The sequence below is a fragment of the Arctopsyche grandis genome, chromosome 12 (assembly GCF_051622035.1).
Source record: "Arctopsyche grandis isolate Sample6627 chromosome 12, ASM5162203v2, whole genome shotgun sequence".
NCBI lineage: Eukaryota > Metazoa > Arthropoda > Insecta > Trichoptera > Hydropsychidae > Arctopsyche > Arctopsyche grandis.
The window spans coordinates 23,506,663-23,526,598 of record NC_135366.1 but is presented as its reverse complement, the minus strand read 5'-3'; the positions used below and the strand labels follow the sequence as shown (position 1 = coordinate 23,526,598).

General features: G+C 31.2%; 2 protein-coding genes and 1 long non-coding RNA gene across 4 annotated transcripts; all 3 read right to left on the bottom strand.

Annotated features, from left to right (window-relative positions):
* Positions 1-1,595: 1,595 nt before the first annotated feature.
* Positions 1,596-5,020, bottom strand: LOC143920562 (uncharacterized). Its single transcript, XM_077443486.1, has 6 exons — positions 4,853-5,020; positions 4,093-4,200; positions 3,228-3,330; positions 2,474-2,559; positions 2,261-2,384; positions 1,596-2,182 (listed from the first exon to the last, which is right to left on the bottom strand). Exons 1-6 carry the CDS (start codon positions 4,920-4,922, stop codon positions 2,032-2,034), a joined length of 642 nt encoding a protein of 213 aa, XP_077299612.1. The 5' UTR covers positions 4,923-5,020; the 3' UTR covers positions 1,596-2,031.
* Positions 5,021-5,759: 739 nt separating this feature from the next.
* On the bottom strand, positions 5,760-9,125 carry LOC143920560 (aldo-keto reductase AKR2E4-like). 2 transcript variants are annotated; one of them, XM_077443485.1, is made up of 7 exons: positions 8,892-8,974; positions 7,864-7,947; positions 7,577-7,753; positions 7,378-7,494; positions 7,132-7,299; positions 6,215-6,418; positions 5,760-6,126 (listed from the first exon to the last, which is right to left on the bottom strand). In XM_077443485.1, exons 1-7 carry the CDS (start codon positions 8,937-8,939, stop codon positions 5,947-5,949), a joined length of 978 nt encoding a protein of 325 aa, XP_077299611.1. In that variant the 5' UTR covers positions 8,940-8,974; the 3' UTR covers positions 5,760-5,946. The 2 variants fall into 2 exon arrangements, with proteins under 2 accessions (XP_077299611.1, XP_077299610.1); XM_077443484.1 differs by having other exon boundaries at positions 5,772-6,126; positions 7,867-7,947; positions 8,892-9,125.
* A 4,301-nt stretch (positions 9,126-13,426) lies between these two features.
* LOC143920090 (uncharacterized) lies at positions 13,427-14,279 on the bottom strand. Its single transcript, XR_013261307.1, has 3 exons — positions 14,124-14,279; positions 13,906-14,055; positions 13,427-13,618 (listed from the first exon to the last, which is right to left on the bottom strand). It is a non-coding gene; the product is annotated as an uncharacterized LOC143920090 (long non-coding RNA).
* Between the last annotated feature and the right edge of the window lie 5,657 nt (positions 14,280-19,936).

The following is a 19,936-nucleotide window of genomic DNA, read 5'->3' as shown; positions in this document are numbered from 1 at the left end:
GTGCGTTGTAGCGTATTTATAGAAACGTACCGAGTAATATTGGCAACAATTATTTATTCGTAAGGGCCCTTCTATTATTATTATTACATTTCTCTGGTTCAACATTATGAAATATTGTATCGACTGTTCAAAAGTTACCGTTGAATATTTTCGAGGTTCTGGTTCAAAACCACTGGTTTGGGTTGTAATGAAGACATCACGAGGCCAACAGACAGCCGCCGCGCCTTATCGTCACGTCTTTTGACATTCGTACCTACACACACTCGTATATATAAGAAAATGTTTTTCATGGCACATACCAAAAACTCCAAACGATGATGTTAATTTTATATTTTTTGTTTTATTTGTATTTAAAATGTTGCAGTTTTTCATTGAAAGAATACATTTGATTACATAAATAGATATAAAACGGTTTAAATAATTAGTGACAACAAATAGAATACTATACGGTTTAAATAATTTTGAATACTCAACATTTTAATATTTAGTTTTGAAAGTGTGGTTTTAATTTATTTGCCTCAGTAGCACCTCTAGCGGCTAATTCTGAAAGCTATATACATAGACCTCTGGCGGCCATTTTGCTCGTGTAAATTGTTTAGAATTTCACTTGTTTTATTTTTGATATTTAAATATGCTAGTAAGTTGTGAAGTTAAAATAAATTACAAATTATGAAGGCTAAATAAACAATATGTACATATTTATATGTATAGCAAATTGGAGTTGTTTGATCATATAATAATTTTTTGATTAATGTTTATATTGTAATAATAACATAAAAATATTGACTTTAACCAAAGGTTTATATTGACTTAAACCAAAATTTATAAATTTTACATGCATACATATTTGAACACACTTTAAAATTTGAATACATTTATGTACGTATCTAGTCTAATATATAATTTCGAAAGAGACTTTGTAAGGCTTAATGTATGTATGTATGTAAGGTTTGGGTGGTAGAATCCGAGACGTTATGGAAAAAATTTAATTTTCTATGCAGACAATGTCGATTCCTTTTTCAGTTCCTGTTCCGGATTCCGTATTTAGTTCCGTATCCAGATTCCTTTTTCAGTTCCTGATCCGGATTCCGATTTCATTTCCAATTCCGATTCCCGGTTCTTATTCCAATTTCGATTCTGGATTCTTTTTTCATTTCCTGATCCGGATATTTTTTTTATTTATGGTTCCGGATTTTTATTTCAATTGCGGTTCCAGATTCCTGTTTTAGTTCCAGTTCCAAATTCCTTTTTCATTTCCAGATCCGAACTCTTTTTTCAGTTCCGGATCCGGATAAGTTTTTCATTTCTGGTTCCAGATTCCTGATTCAGTTCCGGATCCCGATTCCTTTTTCAGTTCCAAATCAGGATTATTTTTTCAGTCCGGTTCCCTTATAAATATATAAAAAAAAAAATCGTTGTGTGTGTGTAATTTCTGATTGGCTACAGTTAAATATGATTTTTTTCGATTCAAATGAATTTAATAAAAAAACAAATGAATTCCGAGCGAAGCCGGGTAAAACCACTGGTATATAATAAAATAAACGTCTAAATTGACATTAGTCCTGTTACGCATCATATTAAAATAAAAATCAATGAACTACATATAGAGTTTTTATTTATAAATTTGCTAATATTTTTAAAAATAAAAGTTTGCCAAGATATATTTAATTTTTTTTACAATTTCACCTTAGTGTATATTATTAAATTAAAAAAAAATGAAATCAATACAAACAAAACACATCAATCATAAATGATACAATATGAACAACCTTCTCTGACAATATTTGGTTAATTTTTAATAATTAGAATATAAATAAAGTAAAAATTAATCACATACATACTAACATATATTACAATATTACACACATAAATATATTATAGCACCCAAGTTATATTTTAGAACTTCACTCTTAAAATAAAAGTCTTTTTAAAATTAATTTCGGATTTTTTAAATTGTTCACACAATACGGTAAATTTTCTTAAGCATTTTAATAATACTGAATTGCAGTTCAAATTTTATGTGAGCAACATTTAACCAATGACTAAATCGTCCGAGAATATAGGACCGATGGCGGCATCGTTCATTTTCTTTGTATCTTCTGATGACCGTTTCACTGAAGCTTGTGGTTTTTTTCCCACGCTGTTCGTCAAAATCGTCACTTGCCTGTTCAGCTTCGTGTCGCTGAATAGTTAATAGAAATTAAAAAATAAACCCAACATGAAAAAATACATTATTAGGAAGACGTGCGAAGATCTTTACCTGATATGCATACGAAAACAATATATGATAGCTATTATCATACAGCTAAAACCAATTCCAGTTACAACCAGCCCTGTTATTAGAATTCCATGGAATGTTGACCTTGCTCCTTCGACTATCTGGCCTGAATATTGGAATAAGCTTACTTATTAGTTTTTAAAGTCATACACAAAAGATGAAATAAAATAAATAAGTTCAAATGTAATTCTTTACTATGGATATCATATCTTTCTTGTAGCAAATCAGTAATGTTTGCTTTCAATACACATTCCGACACGTTGTAATCATATTGGTGATACCTGTAATGAAAAGCAATATCTTTTATTAAAACAGCAAGACATTTTCGAATATTGAATATCAAGAGTTTGTTGTCAAGTTGTCAAATATAATAAGAGTTTATTGATAAGTACATATTGCATATAAAAAGTTTCTGTTGAATCCTTGAAGTTATCTCTTAATGTATGTACGTTGGATGCTTTAGCTTTAATACATGTATTTTATTTTATTTTAAATAAATATATACCAGGAAAGCCTAACTGCGCCTTCCTAGACCATTAATTACAAACATTGTAGCATTTTAATTACATAAATCGCTGTATTTCGAGAGGCTGAAGAATTAATATTAATAATTAATTAATCCATAGAGACATCTATGGTTTTAGACTTGAACATAATTTTTTTATATATTGTACATAAATCAAATTCAGATATTTGTGACATAGCGGGTAGAATGATTTTTGCCAATTTGATGTAGGAACCGTTTCAACAATGAAATCAGATAAATTGGCAAACTCTGATAAGAAACGATCGACTTGTAGTCACAAGTATCCAAGTCTGACCAGTGGTATTAAAGATTAACACGGGATTGAACCCGGAAACCACTTGTTGCTAAACATAAACGCAACCACCGAGCCATACTGCTGGCTTTGTTGTTATTATTAATGAATTGTATTATTAATGAACTTACATGTCACATATGCACCTTTGTATTCCAACCGAAGTGTTCGCACATATAAGACGATGATCGGTACACTGTTCATTAAACCAGCACACTTCACCAAAGTTGGCTTCTAAATAACAATCATTAATGATTTTTAATTTATTAGTCATATGAATGTACAATTAAAGAATAATTAAAGTATTTAAATCTTTCAGAGACCGAGTCATGAAATTTAAAAAATCTATAATTTTTTAAACATGAAATGATATGATTGAAATGGTTATATTAGTGACGTGTTTTTTATGATATATGAAGGTGTTAGTTAACTCATAAAACGAAGCGATTGACAAATATTTCAAATAGTAAATTTCTAAATAGGTTTTTGAGTTATTTTTCCTATTATGTTGTAGGTTAACATTAGAATAATATAATACTATGATTACTAACCAAATTAAATTAAATTGTAAAATAGCAAATTATCAGTAGATCAGTAGCTATTAAAATAGATATAAGATGTATTGTGAACATAATTTCGTAATAATAAAAAGCATTTAAAAATCAAAAAACCAAATAGCCAATTTGACTTTTAAAAAGTATATACATACATATGTTAAAATGTGATCAATCGGTGAAGCAATTTAAATGCAATTATTATAAGCTTCTAATAATGTACCATTTGGTAGCAGTTAGTATTTCAAAATGAGCATGGTTATTTTTTGAATGTATGTTTCTCTATTTTTCAAAAATAATTCGAATTGAAGTTGAAGAAAATTCAAGTAATCACATTTGACTGTTTTGACATTTGACTGACATAATATAAAATGAAATTCATGATTACATATATATGTACATTTAGTACGAAAGTTTAGATGATCTAAATTAAAATCCAAACCTCGGAAACAGTGTATTCCTTTGGCTATGTGGTTGAATTTGCAAACGCAAAGGTTCGATACACATATTTGTTCGTCAGTACATTGGTATTCACTTTCACAATGTTTTCCTATTGAAATAGAATATAAAACATTTAAAAGAATTATTGTACCTATAAAAGAGATCTTTGACCAAAGTTTTTAAATATGTATGTAATATTAATAATACTAAAAAACATATATCAATTGATTTTAATAAAATATTTTACACTATTTCCAATACTATAGTGTAAACAAATCCACGAATAGCTTTCATACACACATGTATTGCATTATCATTTTTAAATATAACTCACATGCGAATCCATTGGCAAACTACATATTTATCTATGCAATAACACTAATTAAAACATATCAAATAACAGAATCGTCAAATTATACACAACACTTTATAGCATTCAAAGTGTGTTTATTGGTATCGTTTATTTTTGGCTTTGCCTTGTCTCTTTGTTCTAATTTATAAAATATGTAAGTGTATAAGCATATTATTACAATTTCATGAATAATGTTACACTGTCAATTCATTATTCATAGTATTTGTATAGAAAAATTAAATGCCGAAGCTTGTATCAATTATTATTCTATCAATGCTTTTAAATTCACTGTTAATTCTGTTCTACATACATATGTATATATATTATTTCTTTCCTACTTTCAAGCATTTGTAAATTTATATATGTATTGTGCTTATTGTAATAAATTTATTTTGCACTGAACACTTACCTATCTGTGCCGCCACAGCGTTGGTGGTTATAGTTATCAGCAAAATTAACTTTAAATATTGTAACGACATGATTTTAAAGTGATGTTCAACGATTTTGAGATAAAAAGCTAGTAGTAAACAGATGGTTTGTTTGTTGAAGCGTCTGCGTTGAGTTCAACTGGCACACTGTCTGAAAATAGCATTGAGTTTCGTGCGTCTGAAAATAGTTCTGACAATCCTTCGGTATTTCCAAGAGATGGATCTTCAACCTTCAATCTGTAAATAACAATGCTGCCACCTTTCAAAAGATGACAAGAAAGTATAATCTAAGTTTAGAAGACAAAGAAATATGATATGAATGCAGTAGAAATTTGAAATTTCGATTAGAAACGCAAAATCGATAATTAAACTCATCACAAACTTTTATTGCATAAAAAAAGGTACTGAAATATTGAAATGTTTTAAGATATGTATAAGTTGAAAACTGTGGATTTTCATAGCGGGCAAATATTCAAACATCCCAACAAACATTTATTTTTAAACAAAAAAGGTTGTGGCTATTTGCAGGTACTATATCTGCGACAGGCGCAAAGCCTTCTGCGCATGCGCGTGAACTTATAATCCGATTATAATTTCTTACATTTTATGTATGCTAGACTTGATTGAATTAATAATATTAACTAATTTGGATTATATTTTTACTCTACGTCACTTAACGAGTTCGAACAAAATTTTAAGAGGCTTAAAACAAAATTTTAGCAGTAAACACGCTGACAGTGACAGTTCACGCGCATGCGCAGAAAGCTTTACGCCTGTCGCAGATATAGTACGTGCAAATAGCCAATAGTTCGCAGATATAGTACCTGCAAATAGACAATAATTTGCAGATATAGTACCTGCAAATAGCCACAGCCAACAAAAAATGAATAGTTAAATAATACCAGGCAATAGATTAAAAAATCTTTTTATTGTATTAAAAAATAAACAAAAATATAATGCATATCACAAGTATTAAAAAAAATCACAAAAAAATACTTATTTCACTATGCTTCATTCCAAAGCACTAAAAATGAAACAATCCCCCCAATGACATAACTTTCCTCTTGTGTATCTCTTAGAATGGATAGTATTTGTGGGATCTCCATTCAGGAATATCGATCGTTCTGTAATCCTTATTGAATTTATCAATCAGCTGTATATCTTGTGGAGTTAGACAGAAATCGAACAGATCAATGTTTTGCTCAATTCTTGCCGGAGTCGTTGATTTAGGAATGGGTACTAGGCCTCTGTCAATCTGAAACGTTTCATATAATTAGCGGTTAAGAAACTTGCATAGTAAATAGATTCTCTGTAAATTATTGAAAATTGTCTTATAAACACACCAAATATCTCAGAACCACTTGTACGGTATTTTTATTATACTTTTCAGCGATTTCTGTCAATAAAGGATCATCGAGATGGGGAGCTGGAGAATCTTTATTATTCTTAGATGCTGGGATAGATCCTAAGGGAGCATAAGCGATAATAACGATTCCACGATCTTTGCAGTACTTAGTGAGCTTCTTTTGGGTCAAGTTGGGATTTACCTAAAAATATATATACATACATATTATTAAAGAATTTTATTAGAAATATTATATTATATATATGAAGTTATTAAGAGGGCTGAACACCAGCACCTTGTCCATACAAACGTATTACACTTCTCCCTTCCTCAATTATGGCACTAGAGAAATTATTTTTTAATATGTTATGGATATCTACCATTGGGATGCATCTATCGTTTTATTTTTTTGATTAGTTATTTTTTATAGGAGCTAGGAGCCGCCAAACATCTATAAAATCGCCTCTTTTTACACCCACGAAAAGCGTTCAGCGTGCTTATTTAAAGGTCGATTTAAAAAAAAATACGCGCATAGTTGCACAGAAAATATCTTTCTCATACCGATGATGAAATTTTTTTAAAAATTGGTCCAGTTTCGGAGGAGAAAATAGGAGAATACAAAACCTCGATTTTGTCGATTTAAAATACGTTTTATCTGGTCGAAGCGCAACTGTCGCATTCACTCAATATATATATCGAAGAAAGGAACGGCAACAAAATTAAGGTTTCGGGTGTACAGCCCTCTTAAGTTGGGTTGGTTTTAAACGAAATCTTTAGGTTGAGTTTTTAATTCCAGATTGTAGACAACTTAATTAAATTCTATTTTAATTTACTCTTTGCTTAGCTTCAATTAACTATAGTTAAAAATGTATAAAGTAATGTTTATTTTGAATACTTAAGCTAAAATTTACTCACTTCAATTTCATTGGCTGCAGGTCGAACTTTAGCGTGAGCTAAAAGTCTTTCAAGCTGTTCCACATTGAAATTTGATACTCCAATGGACTTTGCAAGACCCAATCGCTTGCATTCTTCCATACCTTCCCAAGTATCCAAGTAATCAGTCTCGCCGAATGTGTTGTTTGGCTGCATTAATATTACCATATCATTGTTTTACCACAAATTAAAAAAATCTTGAATAAAACTTAAAGTATATGTACTTACAAAGTCTTCAACCGGCCAATGGATGAGGAACAAGTCCACGTAGGGCAAGTCCAACTGCTTCAAAGATTCTTGGAGTGCTGGCACCACTAAATGCTTAGCGTGCTTGTCATTCCATAGCTGTATGATTGGAAATTTGTTTAAATTTAATCATTTAAATTAATTTAAATTTGTAATCCACATTCAAAAAAGGATTAGTTACCTTGGTTAAGATGAACAAATCTTCACGTCTAACAGTGCCATCTAATATCTTATTCTTCACAGCTCTTCCGACTTGATCTTCGCTCTTGTACAATTGAGCAGTATCGATGAGTCTGTAGCCGGCATCGATGGCCACTTCAACGGCGAGTTGCACTTCATTTCCTTTAACGCCACCTTTCTGTGAATTTTATATTATATTAAATACACACATAATATGTAGGTTGGGGTTTGAAATTTTATCTACATATGTTGGAACAAAATTATCAATTTATTTAACACAATGCGTACCACACTTGTACCGAGTCCGAGAGTCGGCATAGAATTTCCATCGTTTAATTCTATTCTTGGAGCTTTTCCATGGAAGTGAGGATTCTGTAAACAAATTAAAATATATTTGTATGCATTTTACAAAGCAAATTTTGTATTATTTTGGGAAATTTAAAGTTTAATCAAATATAATCATTCAAAAGATAAGCCGTTATAGTTCAATGGGCAATTTTAATAAATCTATGGGCAAATAATAATATTTATGGAGAACTAATTTTGACCTCAGGAATGTAAAGTATATCTTCTAATTATTAAAGACAAATATAACTGAGTATATAGGTTTTTGAGCGCTTTTTCCTATTATGCTGTACATTAACATTAGAATAATATAATACTATGATTACTAACCAAATAAAATAAAATTGTAAAATAGAAAATGATCAGTAGACCAGTAGCTATTAAAATAGATATAATATGTATTGTGAACATAATTTCGTAATAATAAAAAGCATTTAAAAATTAATAACTGAGTATCAAGTATTGAAATTATAATTTAAATTAAAAATATGAAGAATTATTCCTTAAAACTGTACGGAATTACAAAAATAACACAATTAACGTATTATATTTGGAGCCTAAAATGAGATATGATCAGTTTAATCTCAAAAAATCAAACAAACGCACTTTTGATTATTATTAATTAAAATTTTTTTATAAGGATTGTAAATAGGTTTTTGAGCTATTTTTCCTATTATGCTGTACATTAACATTAGAATAATATAATACTATGATTACTAACCAAATTAAATTAAATTGTAATATAGAAAATGATCAGTAGATCAGTAGCTATTAAAATAGATATAAGATGTATTGTGAACATAATTTTGTAATATTAAAAAGCATTTAAAAATCAAAATTTTAAGAAAAATGGGTTATAAAAACAAACAATTTCAATATAGCGTCTACAATTAATTGTCAATTGCTTTCTTCGTAGGGTTTGATGAGTCAATATTAATTAACTTGTAAATAAAAAGGTGATGGAAATTTACAGCCGTCGCCGCCGAGACGAAGACGACAAACAAGAGTATCTTGATCATGGAGTCAGTGGTGTAGTGGCCGGTCGAAGAGGAATCTGTCGAGTGAGGTTCGCTTGTTCGCATACACCATATATATAACGTCCTCAGAGTGGCCGGTTGACCTCACATCTTACCACTACCTCTACCTGCTCTGCAGCTTCTTGTGTACACTCGACTTGGTTCACCGAACCCAATTCAAACTTAACTTTTCGAAAACAAATCAAGCGATAAGTGAATCTTCAATTGTTATGCTAACATTACGAATATCTACACACATAAATATGTACATCTAAAAGTTGAAATGTAACATTAATAATGACTTTTGGGTTGTATATATACAGATAAGTATGTATAAGCATGTTGTTATCCTACCCACAATGACAAAAACAATTAGCATTCAAAATAACAACAATCAAACTAACGGTTTATATTAAAACCGGATTGATACTGTGATTTTGGCTGTGTTTAAAAAGTTTAAAATATCACAATTCATAATATTATAAATGTAAACACAAAATATAAAGTTCATATTCGTCTTGAATTTAATTAATAATTATGAAGCATAATTAGTTTTTATATCAACGGCATATTTTATACCAAGTTTCTTGAACATAAATTGAAGATTTATTTAAATTTAATTTTATATTTATATAATGTCAAGTATGTATGTATGTATTTTAAACAATGAGGAAAATGTATCGTTAAATTTAATGCTCGCATTATATAATGCAAGTGTTCGAGTTATGTAAACACGTATTTTGCACTTATATAAATATAATTTTTTTTTTGTTCACAACCCACATATCGTTCACAGGGTTGCCCAAATGTTTGATCAGCACAATTCTTTTTTGTTCGTGATATCATATACATATATAATATCGCTATTCTGTGTGTCTGTGTATCCGCGATAACGCTCGCCGTATTATAATAGTCGTTTTGATATATATTTTGATATATATACATATATATACACAAATATGTTGACAACGGCTCCTATATCTAGGGCTATATATCTGCTCAACCGGATTTCTGGTGAAATTGACCTCTTCAATATAAAATATACTAATCTGGTTGAGTGGTTGTTGAGGAATGCCAGTGGTTGATTTTGCCTATTAAATATGAATGATTGTTATTACTTTATCTATGTTTTTTTTTTTATGATTTTATGATTTTAATGATGTTGTGTCAATATTGTTATTTTTATAAGTTATTATTACTGTTAAGATGTTATTTTTACTGAATGACCGGCCACAGTGACGCGTTGGAGATCTCTGTAATGTCACTTTGGCTAATATGTTAAATAAATAAATAAATATAGTTTTGATATATGTATGTATATAGTCGTACTATAATAGTTTGTTTAGTACATACATACATATGTACGTCACAGCTAAAACACTCCTAACAAAATGTACGAATATAATACCGAAAGAAAAAGCTTACATATCTACTGTCCGAGCATTTAGCGCCATCTATTAAAAATTTATTTAATTAATTAAGTTTTCAATTGGTGTTTTATATTGTTTATATGCAGGTAGGTATCTACCTACATATAAACAATATAAAGGTAGATTTTTACCATTTTTTTTTCATATTAAACAATCTATATATATATATATATATATATATATATATATATATATATATATATATATATATATATATATATATATATATATATATATATATATATATATATATATATATATATATATATATATATATGTATATATATATATATATATATATATATATATATATATATATATATATATATATATATATATATATATATATATATATAAATGTCTGTGTATGTGTCTCGAATAGGCTCCTAAACCACTGAAGCGATTACGATGGAACTTTCAGTATTTGTTGTATGCATGTTCGGGAAGATTACTGTGAAAAAAAAACGGGAAAAAACGGGAACGGAAACGGTAAAAACGGGAATGAGTGTCATTCGCTATAATTTCAAATGTTTTCGCGTCGCGACCAGGGTGTTCGCTGCCTACATTGTTCCGAAAAATGGGAACGGGAACGGGAACGGGAACGAGAACGGGAAAGGGAACGGGAAAGAGAAAGGGAACGGGAATTACATGCGTTATTGTGGTATTGCAACGCATGCAGGGTTCAGCTAGTCTATATATATAAAAATTAATATCTGTGCGTGTGTCTCGAATAGGCTCCTAAACCACTGAACCGATTACGATGGAACTTTCAGGATTTGTTGTATGCATGTCCGGGAAGATTACTGTGATAAAAAAACGGGAAAAAACTGGACCGGAACGGGATAAATGGGAAAAACGGGATAAACGGGAAAAACGGGAATGAGTGTCATTGCAACGCAATAATTTCAAATGTGTTCGCTGCCTGCGTTTTTCCGACAAATGGGAACGGGAACGAGAATGGGAACGAGAACGGGAACGGGAATTGCATGCGTTATTATGGCATTGCAACGCATGTAGGGTTCAGCTAGTTAAATACAAATATTAAATTAAATATATTCAAAAGGTATTTGGAAAAAATTTGATAATGCAAAATATTACCTACGAGGCCTAAATGGTAGAGAATGGACCAGAGATTTGTCACATTTATACAACCCTTACACGCCTTTCCATTCATAATGATGAACACATATACCAAATAAATGAAACAATGCGAGCTCTGCCAACCTACGCTCATTGAATTTTAAAAAATAAGACTCTGAATGGCTTTTTGAATAGCCATTCGATAAACAACATCACAGAGCGCAAAAACAACCAACAATGTAAGATGCAAGAAAATAATATACTATTTTGCAAATCCATCTTGCATTTTTTCGATTAAAGGCACTTCTCAAGGATACAACTTCACATGGTAGCGAGTGCTTTGATTTTGATTTAAATGCTTTTTATTATTACGAAATCACGTTCACAATACATCTTATATCTATTTTAATTGCTACTGATCTACTGATCATTTTCTATTTTACAATTTAATTTAATTTGGTTATTAATCATAGTATTATATTATTCTAATGTTAATCTACAGCATAATAGGAAAAAGAGCTCAAAAACCTATTTACAATCCTTATACATCTAATACATAATATTAATTAAAGACTCTCTAAAGTCGACGATCTAAAGCAGATTGTGTTTAGGTAATCTGTGTTTATACCTGAAGGATATAGACAAATTGTTGTAATCACCGAGACTCTTCACAAGTGTGTTAGTATGGTTATTAGTGATTCTATCATAGAATCTACTGGTTAGTTTGTTAGTAATGTCTATAACTAACGGAATATTATATATGGCATGCAGTTTTTTCGGATGCGGTGCATCCGCTCTAAAATCGCCAGACAAATTGAACGACAGATTAACGGACGGCTGCTTTAAATGCAATTCTCATCTTCTCGAATGATAGATTGCACATCAGATGACGGGTAACCGTTCGATGTGCACAGATGCAATCATTAAAATAGTAATTATTAAAATTTAGTTGGATCTTTCAGGCGAGTTTAATAAAGTAAGATTCGATAAGTTCGGAATCTTGCATTATTAAACTCGCCAGAAAGATCCAACTCAATTTTAATAATTGCATCTGTGCACATCGAAAGGTTACTCGTCATCTGATGTGCAATCTATCATTCGAAAAAACGAGAATTACGTTTAAAGCTGCCGTTCTGTTAATCTGGCGATTTTAGAGTGGATGCACCAAACCCGTTTTTTCAAGTTAGTATATATGGGTGTATTATAAATTATTTTAGGGATTATAGCGAGTGCTTGAATGGATGCATTCATATTAGTTGTATACTGTATACAGGAGCAATGATTCTATCTATTCAAATGTAGACTTACTTTCCTATTACGGAGTTTATTATAATATATTATGAATTCTCTTAAAATGTTGTGTTTAAAATGAATATAAAACCAGTCTGCTGTAATGATGGGTATGAAATGTTCATTTTTTGTAAAATCTCTTTGTTTATATGACTTGAAAAAGTTTCGTGTTGGAAACATAATAGTTTTTAAGAAGTTCGATGCTATATAGTAAGATAATCTGAGGTGGTTTTCGTTAGCCAATTTTTACCGCTTATCTCAACAATCGACTAATGGTTCTATGTTGCTGCCAGCTAAAAACAGGTTTCACTTTGCTTCGACCAGTTCATTTTTTTATATCTTATTTTTCACAATAATTCTACCGCTAAAACATTAAGTTTCTGTTTTTATATTACATACATATATATCAGTATACTTTGACAATATTATGTTTTTGTCGCCAAGCAAATTTGATCGTATGGATTCTCAGTATTGATGTTTGAGTGTATTATTTTTTTTATGTATATAATGTATATGTATTATATACGTATATACTGATAAAATCCACACATATAAGTGGTAATCGAATGCGACGAGAATACGTAAACAGATTTGTGGGAATCCCATATTTTTAAGGAGTCTCTGATGAGAATATTAAGTTTTTCTTTTGCATCAAATGAAAAAACATTAAAAAATGATGAACAACATGTAAACAATTACAATGATTACTTTATTAAATAGACAGCACAAATTTCCAAGTTTTTAATAATAAGGGTTTATATTTAGTTATGTTCATATATACAAAATTAGATTCGTTTCAAAGAGGAGAATAGAGCCGGGGTCCGTCTTAGTGAGACTTTGTCGGAGATTTTTTGCTAACGACGTATTTTGGATAAGAATAATCTGCAAAAAATAATTGTTCTCGTTAAACATCGATTATTCGTGCAATGTGATGACTATTATTGTAAAACTTTCACAATATTTAACGTTTTCAATTCTTGTTATTCATAAAATTGAGGAAATGTCAACATATAATTTCATAATGCATACTGTTGCATGCAATTCTTCGAAGAATATTATTAAACAATTCAAAAACATTATAAACAAATAAGAAAACACCAGTAATTCTTTGCATATTTTGAAGTATGATGTTAAGAAAACGGAGAAAGTGCTTTTTTTGAAAGTCTTACCCATAGTTTGTGTATCATCAGCAGATTCCGCAGGCAAGTCTTCAGTTGATGATAGTGTTGAAGGTTCAGACGAGTCTCTCTGATTCGTGGTTGATGTTTTACCAGGTTCTGAGTTCTTATTTGTCTTGTGGGACTTTTTCAACGGCGAACCTGATCAAAAATGGACTTATAAAATTGAAATAAATAAAGGAAATATTCAATAAAGAGTTTTTTGAGACCGTTGGAAAATGCCACCAATGCAACGATTAAGAAAACTAAATACAGCTTCGACATTCTTGCGCTGTTTCTGATGCAAATTCTTTAAACAGACTGTATTGCAATTTTGTCGATACCTCCAAGTCTTATATACTTTACAAAATTGAAACCGTTCAACGTTTATCAAATAAGAACTTCCTTAACAGCAAGTTTTCCCATATGAATTAGAAGGAACGTCTATTATTATATTATCTTAATTAATATTCTTTGGCTATAATTTTTGAGTAAAATAATTGTTTCCGTTGAGTTGATAAGCGAGTAAAGCTATATTTAAAATAATATTTGCAAAGAAATTATTTATTTTCTTATCAAGTTTACTGGTAGTATTCTTCTATGACATACACTAGTGTTGTAACCGATGAAATATCATCGCATGGGTTTTGGCATATTAAGTTATTAAATAAAATTAAATTAAAAGAAATGTGTCGGTCCTGTGTTCGCCTACCTACATACATATAAACAATATAAAACATCAATATAAAAATTAATTAATTAAATAAATTTTCAATAGATGGCACTAAATGCTCAGAGAATTAGCGCCGTCTTTTCACCCAGAGGAAACATTAGTAGCAAACAGTATGTATAGAAGTTTATTTTCTTTTTTTATCATATTCGTATTATATCCGTACGTTTTGTTGGCATTGTTTTAGCTGTGACGCACATAGCCAGCAGGGGTCTACCCCACGGGATCGAATTAGAAATGCACCAAAAACCAAATATCGGAAGGCAAAGATCCAAAATCGAAAGATCTTAAGTCGAAAGATCAAAAAAAAAGGGTGCATGGTAAACGGTACATACTCACGTACATCCTCACTTAATTTGCGCGAGCAGGATACAACAGGAACAAGAGGAACAGGCTTTTCCTCCCGTATTAATGTGCGCGCCAGCCAGCAGCATAACTCGGTCGTTAAGCTTCTGCTTAGCGTCGAGAAGGCACCGGGTTCGATCCCAGGGCGGGCCTCAAATGAAAATGAATTTTTCAGAGTATGCTGTTGGTTAGACCTGGATTTGTGACTTCAGGTTGATCGTTTCCTATCAGAGTTTGCCAATTTTCTCTGATTTCATTGTTGAAACGGTTCCCGGAAAAAAAATGGCTAAAATCCCTCCTATACGATATGTTACCTATAATTTGTTATTAATTAATGTGCAATAAGTTTGTGTACAAATTGATAGATGTCTCATTGATTTTCGAGTTTATCAGTGTCTCATAATTCAGTGAATTATATAAAAATGCTGCATTGTAATTGTAATTTGTAATTGGCCAGGATGGCGCATTGGGGTTTACCTGTAAGGTCTTCCTGGTATATATGTAAAATAAATAAAAAATATGTACATATATCGAATTAAAACGACTATTAGGACGAAATCACACAGGAAGGAACGCGGCACATGGTTTTTTTAGATACTTTTAAACATGCGAAAAAAAGGTGGCAAGCCATGAACATTCATGGCACGCAAAGCATACACCTTCCCAAAATCACCCCTGGAGTGTTTGCGGTAAAATTTTATCCTTATATTTATCCCTGCTTGATAGTGATCGATAACGGTGTATCCCAAATTTGAAGAAATGTAGGAGAAACCCCACAGCGAGGAGCCAAGCACACGACGTGCCGTTCTTCCCTGTGTGCTTTCGCCCTTATAGTACGGCGAGCGTTATCTCAGATACAGACACATAGTTACACAGAAAAGGGATATTATGTATATGTGAATATGTGAATATGAATATGGGCGTGGTTGTAAAATTGAGAAGCAATAAACCTTGTTTGGAGCCATGACCTTTCATTTTAAATGGCGTTTTTAGAGTAATTTTGTTTTATATAAAAAGTACATATATCGATTTATATATACATAAATATATATGCATGATAAGATAAGTACATGTATACGGCAATGAATTATTCGTTACATTATTACAAAAAAGAAGTCACGGAACGTGATAAATAAATAATAAATTATATTGTACGATCACGTACTGAAGCTTATAAATAATAGCGATTATTTTCGCACTTGTTTTGTTTTATTCATGAATATTCAATGATATACAATGAAGATTCATATATTCTTCCTTCTACTACTTATTATAACTTGTTCAATCGATGCTAGGTTTCTAGGTAAGTTCTTTTTTGTTTGTTTTTTTATGTTGTTTGTGATTACAATTTAATAACTTCGGTGTTAAACCTTTTTTTTATACTCTACAATATATTTTATTTGTAGGTAAACATTTTAAGGCGAAATTTAGAAGAGGATTTCAAATTAAAAAATCTAGCTCTAAATACCGTTTCTTCAAGGTGCATACAATATTTAAGCCTTACAGTGCAGATTGAAATGATATAATTTATAATTTCCTTTTTTAATTTAAAAATACTATATTTCATTGCAAAATTGTATGTATGTCTGTATTTATTTGCATAATTTAAAACTTAAATTTTTATCCAAAAGTTTTATTTCAAAACAAATTCAATGTTCTTCTGTTTTATATAACGCAATAAAATGAATATTTAGTTATTTTTTCTTGATTTGATATTTGATTTTCATTGCATATGTAAATATTTATTAACCCATTAGCAAATAAAAAGAAGCAGCATTGAATAATAATAAAATAAAATTTGAATATCTAAATTAAAAAAAAATCAGAAACGAAAATCAGATATAATATTTATTGGACAACGTAAGTATGTAATGTGTACACAAAATATATTTTTAGTTTCATTATAAATAGCACCATCTATGAAAATTAAAAAAAATGTATTTTAGCAATATCTATATATTATTATTATTATAAACATAGATGTCACTAAAAAATTTAAGTGAGTTCTTTTACTTCTATTCAAATAAATTTAATAAAATGTTTACTATTACAAAGATTACTATTACAAAGATAAGCCATGCTTAAGCGGTTTATATCACAAATACCGAGCGAAGCCTGGTAAAACCATTAGTATTAAATAAAAATAAATCATAGCTAACTTAATGTGCGATTCGTTGCAAACGATCGACAAGCGCCAGACAAACTGAACCACAGATTAACTGTACGTGTACCTTATGCGTGCGCACTGCTCGCACTTACACTAAGCGAAATCTACCCGAACTCCCGACATACCTACCCTGTATACGTTCTGTGCTTCTGATACTTGAGCTTCGAATTTTGCCTTATTAAACTCGCCAGAAAGATCCAACTCAATTTTAATAATTACCATTTTAATAATTGTATCTGTGCACATCCAAAGGTTTCTCGTCATCTGATGTGCAATCTATCATTCGTGAAGTCGAGAATTGCGTTTAAAGCAGCCATCCAGTTAATCTGTGGTTCAATCCGTCTGGCGCTTGTCGATCGTTTGCACCAAACCCCTTAATGTGATATGTAATTCATAAAAATAAATTACAAACACCAATCAAAGTATGAAAATTCAAATTTCCCATTATCTCACAATTAAACGACCATCGATAGAGCATTTAAATAATGTTACGGAAGTGAATTATTAAAATACCGTTAGTACTTATAATGCACAAGTAATCAGATACAATCCATTATACTCTGCGGTTTGTCCCACATATTGCAGTGCGCAGATAATACGTATACATATAGATACCTGTGGTATCTTCTCGCGGTTGCGACCATAAAAAGAAAGAGACTTTCATTTTTTACCCTGGAGCTAAACTGTTACAGCACTCCACACTTGTCCACAATTTCTACCCAGCTCATACATAACAGTTCCCCGACGACGATTAAAATATTAAGCATTCTACCGAAATGGAAATGGATTCTACATAGTCTGGTATAAGCACTGTGGGAGTATTCTTCCCCTGGGCCTGGGGGTCACGGTGAGTGAACAGGAGTGCCATGTCGCATGTCTGTTCATACACGTAATATCCACATACATACATACTTACACGAAATGAATTGTTATAATAACTAATTAAACAGAGGCACATACCTGTGCCAAAAATTATAAATATAAGTGACTGATTTGATAAGTACATATGTGTAGGTATAGGTAGGTAGCAAAATAGGTTGACTGCACCCTTTTAATGTTTTATCATAAAAAAATGTACAAGAACTGCGTGCTAAGATAGCATTAATTATTTTTGTTCTATGTAAATTATTATATTTAAAAATCACACTATTTTTTTGTTTATAATAATCATGTGTTTATTAAATCAAGTTATGAATATGAATAGCCTGTTATGCCATTAGTTTTTTGTCGTTTTAAATCAGTGACAATCACTGGAAATTGAAAGCTTCTAACACAACCTTTAAATTTTTTTTATCATATTGTTGCGTAGGGGTGCGTGGAGGATCCAAGTAAAAGGCCAACAGTCGTTTCACAGCATTTGTTGATGGTTAAGGAGATACACGCACTGGCAGTGCTCAGTCCAGAATGACCTGATATCGCCTACGTACCGCCTTATAAAGGGTAGATCTCTCAGGACGTCTAATCTGTTTACCTATTGTATAGTCACGTATTCGGATATGTATTCCCACGACATTAGGTCTCCCGGTACCAATTCTGAGAAAAGACTAATAACGGTCATTGTTTAGCCTATCTGCACTTAGAGTCTAGATATAATCCTGGAAGTAAGTGCAAGCACTTAGTTAACCCGTTAACAGATATTCTTTTAACAGATAATCCTTGAACGGTCACACAGTCTCTGGGATTCTATTCGCTTAATCCGCGGCGTACGTAACAATATTAAACAATTAAATATATAAAGATATTTGAAAAAAATACGACCGTGTGCGGATCAAACACAGGACTGACACATTTCTTTTAATTTTTGCGATGATATTTCATTGGGCACAACACTAGTGTAATATTATTAGTAGTGGCTTTAGGCGTCATGGTGTTGTAAGATTGCGGTATGGCTATCGCCATACTTAATTAGTCGTGTGTTTAGTCTTTGACGTATATCTGATAAACATTTGTTCATATTACTCGCAAAATGGAGAAGTGCATCGCTACAAGTTGCACCAAACAAAACTGTGGTGAAAATAAAATAAGTATGGCGACAGCCATACCGAAATTTAGCACACTATGACTAGAGGTAGGATAGTCACAGTGCTATCCATTGTTCAGCAAACCTTTAACAATGCATTTACAACCTTTGAACAATACACGGCCCCCTCAGGCTCCGGTGACTAACTATGACGCTTAAAGCCACTTCTATTATTATTAAATTTCTCTGTATGTAACAGTGTTCACTTTAGTTCATTCAGGCACATACATACATATGTACTAGTTTGTTCGTACACGAACTATTGGTTTTAATTTAAGCACTAACAGTCAAAATAGACTCACTAGATGTCGCAAGAAACTTTTAGCTGTCAAAACGCCAAGTATTTGAAACGGGAAATCCTATGGAAACCGCACTACAACGTTGTTATAATTAAAGAGCGGACCACCTTTTCACCGTTCTTTGTTCATTTTTATGATGAACTTTTTTTTATGCTCTCTAGCTTTGTAGTTAGCCCTGTTTCCTGGAAAATAGACCCAAAATGCCCTATTTCCCAGAAAAAAGCACGCTTTCGGTCCTACCTCTAGTTATAATTACTAGTGAGCGGACCGGAAGCATGCCGTTCATTGTTAAAGGTTCGCCGAACCTTTTTTTTGCACTTTAGCTTTGTAAATAAACCCAAAACGACCTAATTCCTGGAAAAAGCACGCTCCCTATCCGCCCTTTAATAATTACCATTTCCGCTAATAATAGAAAATACTGCAACCCAGGCTAAGCAAATATATGATAGAGGATGGGACAAACGATTGAGTTTGATTGATTG